The sequence below is a fragment of the Oculina patagonica genome, unplaced genomic scaffold (genome assembly GCF_052425735.1).
Source record: "Oculina patagonica isolate OP01 unplaced genomic scaffold, crgOcupat unplaced403, whole genome shotgun sequence".
NCBI lineage: Eukaryota > Metazoa > Cnidaria > Anthozoa > Scleractinia > Oculinidae > Oculina > Oculina patagonica.
Genome location: NW_027558259.1, coordinates 1 through 9861, shown reverse-complemented (window position 1 = coordinate 9861; position 9861 = coordinate 1). Strand labels below are relative to the sequence as shown.

The window sequence follows — 9861 nt, the reverse complement described above, 5'->3', positions numbered from 1 at the left end:
TAAGCGACGACCTTCCCGACCAATTGAAGAAAAAGGGAATCGCTCACAAATGGCGTACAGACATGGCTCGCATGGCTCGCATGGCTCGCTTGGCTCGCATGACTCGCACTGTGGCTCGCGTGGCTCGCTGGCTCGCAGATTTGGTAGACCCAACATTATTCATAATTATTTTAATAATTATTGGACAGCTATAATTTCAAAATCAACCAAAGTGTATATACATGTATATGTGGTGCCACAAAATGCAGAGCAATAAGAAATTAATTTTAATTTGTTTACAGCAATTTACTATAATTGCAGAAGTTACATGAGGTAAATATAGTGTTAAATTACAATTTTAAATTATGCTTTTAATCATACATTAATTGTTATACATGTATGTACAGATTGCTACTTAATAGATACTTGCAGTCTACTTTATGTAAGATTGCAGCTTATTTTAAAAGTTTAATAGCTTGTCATTAAAATGAAATGAAGTGAATGTACATTGTACAAATGTATAGTACTAACTTGTATATAGTTGTAATTAATTTATGCAGAGCAAATATTAAGGCATTAATTATAAAATTAATTATTAATGATAATAAAAATAATTATGTGTGATCATGGAAGCTTGCAGCCTAGAATTACACATGGTAGAAAAGCAGAATTACTAATACATGTATGCAGCGCTTTTGGCAACTTCAGAATAGAGCTGTTGATACATACTGTAATGTACATTGAGCTCAACGTTTTGAAGCATATCAAGCAACAGTGAGTAGACAGTACTTTACTTTGTTAAACAGTATTTTATGACAGGAAGGAGCATACTATGTAAAGACAAATGGGGAATTATCTTCAATAGTGTGTGAAATTTAAATTATCTCTTACATGTACTTGTAACAGAAACACATAGACCAGTTTGTAAGAGACATAAATGATTGTATTTGTCAGAGAAAGGCAATGCGGTAAAGCATGATATCAAGCATTGTTAATGCATGTGATGTGGCATCATGATGGTGAATTATGTTCTTCACACATTCATTTCAACAGTTGGCTATACTGTACATGTGTATGGTGCATCCCTTCCCTAGCCCCCAGTCTCAGAATGAGCACATGTAAGGTGAGCATGAAAATAAGTGGAAGTTAAATCCTATGCCTGTTTGATATAATTTGGTAATGTACATGTACTGCTTTATTCTAAAGTGAATGAGTTTGACAACATTTGGTTCTGTACAGTTGAGGAACAAGTGCTGTTTGATCAGACTACACATACTGTACTGCCATTTTCAAGAACTGATTTAATTTAATTGGTAAGGGAAGTTGTTTCAAAATAATGCAAGCCTTGGTTGATCGCATAAATGGTCCTACCTAACTATTTTAATTCAACATCTTCATACATTGTTGGATGTTGTTGCAACAGGTAGCGACCAAATGAACGCAATGAGTTTTGCAGAATCTTGAACTTAGATCCACTGGGCTTTTCAATGTTGGTCAGGAATGTGTTGGACAAAAACTTTTATTATGACTTAGATGAAACATGCAACATGCATATGCATGTTCCACGTAACATGCAACACGCATGTTCCACAAATATTGGCCCTTATAACATACAGTGTATCAAGGATAATGAAACACTTCCAATATTTTTACCTTGATGATGTTGAATCAAAATATTGAGTCTGTCTGACCAGGGTTTTAGTTGGGTCATTCTTATTGATGGCAATTGATAAAGTTAACACAACAATGTTTAGAATGTTAACTTTGTGGTGCCTGTACACCTGTACATGAGTGTACAATGATTTGCCAAAACAAGTACTTGCTCCTCCAGGTTATTAATATACATGTACATGTAGCAGCAGTGTTGGGTGTGCATGTACATCAATTATATAACATCATCATAGCAGTGGCATACAGTAAAATTTTCTCACCTGAAGATTTGTCTTGGTATTTATCAGGGGACCAGTGAGACTCAACAGCTTTACTTCTGGTTTTGATCTCCTCCTCACTTGCAAGCAGAACAGACAACAGCTGCATTTACAAAATAAGAATGAAAGATGCAAGTTACAACAGCTGTACTTGGCTCATGTCCAGTTAACTTGTGTCACAGGGGGCCTTAACAATTAGTAGCCTGTTAGTTTGCGCATGTACATACAGGTACACAATGTACCCCTGGATCTCTTACACACCTAAGACACTTGATTAAAATTATTTTGGTGCCTGGATGATTACATGTACACAATCATGCAGTATTAACAAGTTTATTTTTCAAAAGTGTTTGTTCCAAAATTTGGACACAGTGTCTTCGCACAGGAAGAAATACATGTATCTTGGGGTCTGGAAAGCCTTATTTTCATAAGGGCTGGCCGGGCATTCTCCTGACATGTCTTTATTTTTTTACATGTCACAGCAATAACACTACTGTAAATGTAACCCAAGTGTGTCTGTTTATGGAAGGTAACCAACTCACTGCTGGTTATATTACAAAATGCTACAGTATTATATGTGCATGCAGTGTTCAAGTGGGATGACCAGGACCATGACTCAGTGTCCTTGCAATTAAGGGTGGGGGGCAGGGGGTGCACACTTACATGTACAAGAGATGTCTTAAAGTAAATGTTTCCATGAATAACAGAAACAAAAAACTGCATATATATTACAGGCAACAGTTTACCAACCTCAGAATTTAGGGATCCCTGTGCATTTCCAGGGGATGGAAGAGGCATTGCAGATGGTGCGATAGGCAGCCTGTCCAATGGGGATCCCAAAACCGCAGGTTTACTGGCTCCAGCATCGGCATTTGTCCCACTGGAATTACTTCCACTGCTTGTCGTGTTACTGGAGCTGTTTCCACAGGGAATGGAGTTCCAGATGAGGGCTCCAGGACAACTGATGGCGATAGTTTGGAGAACGGAACTCAGTGCTAGAACAAGAGCGTGGTGCTGAGGGCATGTCTTGTACTGCGAGAGGACAGGAAGTGACTGAGCACTGATGGCTGTCAAAGTTGAGCTGTCAAAATAAGCCAAAAAAAAGAAAACTGTAACTCTACCACTCTTACCACAAGTAGATGTTGATTTAGTTGTTATAATGTCTAAATTCCAAATTTTACGAGACAAGGGAGACAAGTGCTTGTGCTGTTTTGGAAAAGCCAGATGTCTCAGGGAGCCCCTTCATTAGCGCTAATCTTGGCTGTACTTTGTTGTTGATTGTTCACTTGACTTTATACCTTTCTGAAGTAATGGATGGTACAGGGCTTGGCACAGATGAACTGCTTGTCCTAGTAGAACTGCTGCTTGCTCCTTGATTTTGCTGTTCAGATTGCATCTGCTCAGCTGCAGAATATAATGTTGACAGCTTCCTGGAACAAACTTGGGCGAGGCTTCTGGCAAGGGTTTGAGACATGACTACCTGGTCAACATACTAGAAATGAAAATGACAACAATGAAAAGTAAGTTACAGCATAAAAACGTGTTTGCTGTGCACAGTTGTAATGTATTTTGTTCAGTGGCCTACACAGCTGACACTTAGCTTATGGTTCCTGTAACATGATGTGACCAATCAACTGTCAAAGTGGACCCTGGGACTGCTGTAAGGCATACAACTCCCTAAGATGGACAAGGTTGGCCAGGCTGGCTAGTCCTGGCCACTGCAAATTTGACTTGTTTGTCTTTAACTGGACTCTCATTTAGGTGGACACCTCCCTTAGGCAGTTACCTAATTTGATATTGGATCAGAGGGTGAACTCCTTAGAGAGAGGTCACTGTATAGGAGTCTGGAGGCTGCAGGATATGTACTGTACCCACAACTCGCACAAATAGAATGCTCAACGTCACAAATTTCTATTACACAATATTATAATTATTCTAAGCTTTGTTAACAGAATGGACAGCATATTTTACCCTAAGCAGAAGAGGGATTAGGAATTTTAGCAGCAAGTCATCAGCATTCTTGCTTTTATCCAACAAATCCAACAGCCAGTTAAGAAAGTCTTGTCTATCAAGAAGGCTCTCCTGCAAAATAATTATGTACAAAAATAAATAAGAATCATAATGAAACAATAGCTTTGAATAGCTAAGTGACTTGACAAAGAACACAACACCAAAAAGTAGCCCAGACAGTGCTTGAACCAGTGCTTAATCCAGAGTCCAAACTGCATTACATTGTATGCACAGTTTCCTAAATACATGTACATGTATAAGTATTAATTTTCTTAATGGATGCTGGTCCTGTTAACAACTATATCATGGAAGATGGGTGCCTGGCATGAAAGGAGCCTCCACTGTGATCAGTCAGTCTTTAAACAATAAACTGCTCCCATCACTGGGAACACCTGCAACCAAGCCATATGCCCCCATGGAGAGTTGGTACCCATCAGAGAAGGGAATGGGGGAAGGGGTGGCAGTAAAGTGTCAACAAAAGAACCAAAGGTTCACACCTGCTCTCACTGATTGTATATTCAATGTTTCAAAATGCAGGTTTATCCCAACAAAATTTGAATGTTGTAGAACCTCTCACCTCATACAGCCAGTGTGATAGTCGTACAGTGTAGTTCCACTGTTTCAATGCTTGTTCCATTTCAGGTGTCATTCTTTGTTGGTGCTGGGTGGAAGTTATCCCACCAAAGTGGCTTTGATAGAAATCTGCAATCTTGTTTAACTGGTCCTTCAAGAATTTTGTTAGAGCATGGGTCCAGTCTTAAAAAAAAATGCAGCATACACATGTAGATCTTGTTTGTGCATTAGACGAGAGATTGGGAGGTTCAAAGTTTAAGCCCATGCACTTTTTGTTTAGTGCCTGTTCAGTGCCTGCTAATGTCTGGGAAATCCTCAAAATACTGTTTGGTTGTCTCAGGCAGTGCACGATTTTAGCCCTGATAGAGTAAGAGAGGTCAAGCTTACAATGTACTACATGTATGTTCATTGTACCTTCTCAAACTACTGCATGCATTTGTTATGGTTTTTCTTGACTTGTATATACATGTATGTATGTTACGGTTTAATTTTACACTGTTAAAGTGATGCATGCCTATGTACATGAAGTACATGTTACAAAAACAAAAGAATTAATACCTGATGCAGGGTCTGCCATAATTCTTTTCTTGCCCTTGGACTCATTGACGCCTGTGTTGTAAGCTGATGATATTTTTATAAACCATGCAGCTCGCAGCATTGGAATGGAGTAATCACACAGACTACTAAATATTTCCTCTTTCTTATTGAAAATTGGCACCTGCAGTAATGGACAAACAATATTACAACTGCTGTCAAACCTCTGACCTGTACAGTAGATAAATATCAATAAACCATAATTTTTTCGTATTACCAGTATTGGACTGGAACTAGCTTGCAATTAGGGCAAATGTGGGGAATCTTTTGAAATGCAAATCACTTGAAGCTCTTATTAATGATATTCCCCGCATTAGTCTCCATTGCAAGCTACATGTAGTTCCTGTCCAATACCAAAAATATGAATAATTTTATATGGTCTAATGGGCTTCTTTGATCCTTTATTTGCCCTAACAGTGATCATTACTTATTTTGTGGGTGGGAACAGGGGGGTCTGAACCTCCCGCCTCCCGTACCGCTTACTCCCCGCTTCCCGTACCTTTTACTTCCACTTCCCGCCCCTTTCCGTAGTGGCGCCCTTCTCTTTGTCCCATATCTATTGTGAAATGTAACAAAACATTGCAAAATTTTACTTGTTTTCTCCCAGTTTCCGCCTCCTTAGGAATCCCACTTCCCCGCCCTCTCTTCTCCTGCTTCCCCACCCTTTTTCTTCCGGTCTCCCACGCCCGTCCCCCTCCACTATCTTCTCCAGGTCATACAGTGTAGCTGGGGGGAGAGGGGACAGGCCAGGGGAGTCTGTTTAAAACACGGGCTTGGCTCAGCATCTATTTAATTGAATCTGGTATTTATTTGAGGCCTGGCATTAATTTATTGAATAAGTATTAAATAAGGGCATTTTCCATCAGTTTTTACAACCACATTTTTTGTCATTGATATCAGTTTAATATAATAATTTTTTTTATTATAATTTTGGGAAATTGTTCAAGGCTTGCAAAATTGACCAAAAGGAAACTCTCAGGCTCCTGGGGAAACTCCCCAGCCCCCGGCTCCGCCGTGCCTGGAAGAATGCCAAGGCATATAGATTGTAACTGATGACCTGAAATGAAAATGTACTACAGACTCACTTTCTTGGCCAAAACTGTAAGGGGTTTGTTCCCAGCAAGATCCTGAAACCATGACGATATGAATGCACGATTACGAGCAGTTATATGCACCTGCAAAAATAGAAATGAAAGTGTCAGTTTGACATTTTTCATTCATTGGGTAAGCTGCCACATCAAAAGTGAATTATTTACACACATGATTGTCTCTCTTTTTTTTTATCACATTCTCAATTCTTTGCCCACTTGAAAGTGTCCAAGATTGGACCCCCAAAATGGGTCCATACAAAACAACGACCCCCTCATTTGGACTTCCTTTTGGACCCCACCTGAACCCCACCTGATCCTCATCTTGGAACAATTTGGCAGGTGTTTTGATTTCTGAAGTCACACATCGATGCAAATAGTGGTAAACTCTGCGATTCGGTTGTGAAATTGTGATTATTCCAGGCACAACGTTGTGGTAATTTATTCATTATTCAGATTTTTTATATAATTCAATCATATTTTAGATATTTAAATCACGATCCCATCTTTTTCTGGGAAAAATAGGGGGTCCAGAATGAGATGGGGGTCCAAATGAGGGGTCCATGTTATGTACCGACCCCCCAAAAATGCCTTACTTGAGGGCCATTCCATTAATTTTTATATCCACACCCCCTCTGTTGACAAGTTTTTCTGAAAGGGTTTTGAAAGTCTTTTCTGAGGGGGTAGCTCCATCGACATTCTTTGATCTTTTAAATATTTCTGAAGGGTTAGGGATAAAGTTGGCTTTTGTCTGATGGGGTTAAGAAATTTTTTTTCCTGAGGGAGCATCATGTCGGCAATTTGATTGTTTTTTCTTAAGAGGTAAATTTTACTTACTGGCATAAAATTATCTTTAACGGACTGTGTTTTCCTCTTGTTTCCATCTTGTGACGTAAAGGTGTTTTGTTTCTGTTTTTCCAGCAAAATGGCATTGAAGTTTTGTGCAAACTGTTAGGAAAGAAATAATACAGAGAAAATGAGTTCAAGCTTTAACAATATATAGCAACAGATTGAGTAATAATTGATATTAAATTGCAAAGTCGGAGTATCCTGAAATTGAAAATAACTTTCATGTAAACATTGTCAATTTCCCTGATTGATCATTCACGTACCTTCGACAGTGGCACATTCGACATGATATCTTTCGCCGATCCATACTGAAAAACAAATCGAGTACAATCAGGTTTCTTTCCATTAAGCAATTGTCACCGCATCGCATGAGGAAATGACAAATAGATTTCTACAAACCTCAATTGTTCCCGAACTGAAGGGAAGCGGCTGATAGCTGAAGCCTTTTTTGACGTTTTCCTCGGTGAGCTCATCCTGAGAAGATTATGAGCAAAGTGAGTATATTATTATAATAATGACATTGAACATTTCAACTTATGATACCTCTCTTTGTTTACTGTCTTGTGGATATACGTCTGGCTGACCCAAACGTGGTCTTTTTAGAGGGCGAGGGGCCGCCATGATGGATCATGCATTCGAGCTGAGCCCGCTTACTGGTGAGTCCGCGGTGTCAGTAGTAAGAGCTTGCGTGATATACCGGCGAGACGAAAACAAAGATGGCTGCCACTTTGAACGGCCTTCGCAAGCTATGTGTTGGCGGCTTAAGATCGCAAGCAAGGCTTTTGCCACGGGTACGCAGTGTTTTTTTTAAGCAGAAAGGGTATATCTTTCTAGAACAGGATTTATTTTTCCGTTAATTGACGTTTAATTTGCAGGTTTTAGGTGTCAATGGCTGTCAACACCAGCAGACCAGAGACCTATCTATTCACGAGCATTACAGTATGAAACTTCTTCAAGAAGCAGGGATACTTACACCTCAGGGGGTGTTGCTAAAACGCCTGAACAAGCTTATGAAATAGCTAGTACTCTAGGTACGTATTACCTCAAATGACAGTTTTTTGTGTGTTTGATGGGATGTACGTTGTACGTACAAAGAACATGTACATCCCGACCTATGCACATTTATAATTTTTGGAAACGTTACTGTTTACATGTTCTTGCGTATTCAAATGTCCAACAGTTCAACACTCATCGGGTTTTTGGTTGGTAAATTAATTGATAACAATAGACAGCATTAATTATTATCAACACCAGTAGTATAGGTTTACATATAAAAGTAAGTCTTATAGTTTACTCATTAACATAACAAATGTTTATTTTCTCAATTAAAATAATGTTTGGGATGTCAATGTAGAACTGGATCTCCTAATTCTTTTGCACCTTTTCAGTCCCCTCTTTAAAACTGCAATTTTTTAACATTTTAATGAGCTCTTTTAAGCACCCCCCCCCCTTCATTCAAAGCCCCGCACCCTTTTACAGGCCCATACAGCCTTTACAGAACATTCCTCAGTAACTTTAATTGTTGTAAATTTTATACATGGTCATCTAACCTGTACATTCAAGTATAGAATTTCACCTTTTTTCTTCCTTTTTTCTGGCAAGGTCTAGAAAGTGAGTCTGATTTGGTGGTCAAGGCTCAGGTTTTAGCAGGTGGACGTGGAAAAGGAACATTTGAAGGAGGGCTAAAAGGAGGAGTCAGGATTGTGTTCTCGTAAGTAAGATAGCCGACCTTCATGTACAGGAGGTACCGGTAGTTTCTGTTGTAAAGGAGATATACATTTTGCACTATAATATTTTACATCATAATTTCTGTTATTATTGTACATATATAAAACACACAAGAAGGACTCGTCTGACAACAGCACAAGTGATGACTTCATTTTTATACAATAGATCCTCCACTTATCTTGAATTTACAGTTTTCAAACCAAAAACAAATTCATGACAGTAACATGGCAGTACATAGCAGTCATTAATGTCATTTCCCTCTGGCCAATTATTGCAATGTTTGCTGAGTGTACATGTAGCATGGTGTGCCACAGCCTATTTTATGCCATTCATTAATATATTTATTGAATGACTATTATCGTATTTCCTCAGGCCAGATGAAGCTAAAGAAATGGCATCTAGAATGCTTGGCAAAAGCTCTTCACAAAACAAACAGGAGAGCAAGGAAGGATATGCAATGATGTGAGTAGTGACATACACCAGTGAGGTTTACATGTATTTAAGACATCTAATTTTAGGTACGTGTTACTTCTGCCACCAGTGAAAGAAATATTTGATCTTCACCGGACACCGATCACAAAACATCTTAGTGAGCACCAGTCTCAACCCTCCAAGGTTAGAACATGTTAGCCACCATGGGACTAAAATTTTGGAGCTGGCGACTAAATTTGAACTGATGTCGCCAGCCTGGCGACTAAAATTGAGAGAAAGGATTGAAAGCATCAGCTTAATTTGGTGACTAAAATTTTTCACTGGCGACCAAAACTTGAGTAGTTGGTAGCCAAATGGCCACTAAGGAAAAAAATAAACTTGGAGGGTTGAGACTGAGTACAGTTTTTAAGAACCTGGCTTTGTTCAGTCTGTGTTCTTTGTTAATAGAGAGGTTAAGCATGACGTTTACGGCAAACCGCAAACGGCAAAACTGAAACTTTTGCGGTGTCTCTTTAGTTGTGTGTACCTGTAGTACAGTGAAATTATTTGTATTTGCAATGAATAGTAGGAGACATTATTCCATTTTTGTGTGCTTTATTTACGGATTAGAAGAAAAGAACTCTAAATCAGAAGTTATCTTTGCCGTTTGGCGTCTGCCGTTAACGTCATGCTTAACCTCT

The 9861-nt window shown here is 39.0% G+C and overlaps 2 protein-coding genes across 2 annotated transcripts; one reads left to right on the top strand and one right to left on the bottom strand.

The window, feature by feature from the left end:
* Positions 1 to 1427: 1427 nt before the first annotated feature.
* LOC144640676 (mediator of RNA polymerase II transcription subunit 12-like protein) lies at positions 1428 to 7671 on the bottom strand. Its single transcript, XM_078499765.1, has 11 exons — positions 7565 to 7671; positions 7421 to 7495; positions 7285 to 7329; positions 7010 to 7120; positions 6170 to 6259; positions 5049 to 5208; positions 4495 to 4673; positions 3879 to 3989; positions 3206 to 3399; positions 2658 to 2988; positions 1428 to 2010 (listed from the first exon to the last, which is right to left on the bottom strand). The coding sequence occupies exons 1-11, from the start codon at positions 7640 to 7642 to the stop codon at positions 1861 to 1863; spliced, it is 1524 nt and encodes a 507-aa protein (XP_078355891.1). The 5' UTR covers positions 7643 to 7671; the 3' UTR covers positions 1428 to 1860.
* LOC144640678 (uncharacterized) lies at positions 7644 to 9364 on the top strand (the record flags this gene model as incomplete). The annotated part of the gene is made up of 5 exons (XM_078499766.1): positions 7644 to 7812; positions 7897 to 8052; positions 8624 to 8732; positions 9122 to 9211; positions 9268 to 9364. Coding segments are annotated over exons 1-5 (621 nt in total), but the record flags the coding sequence as incomplete, so codon positions are not given.
* Between the last annotated feature and the right edge of the window lie 497 nt (positions 9365 to 9861).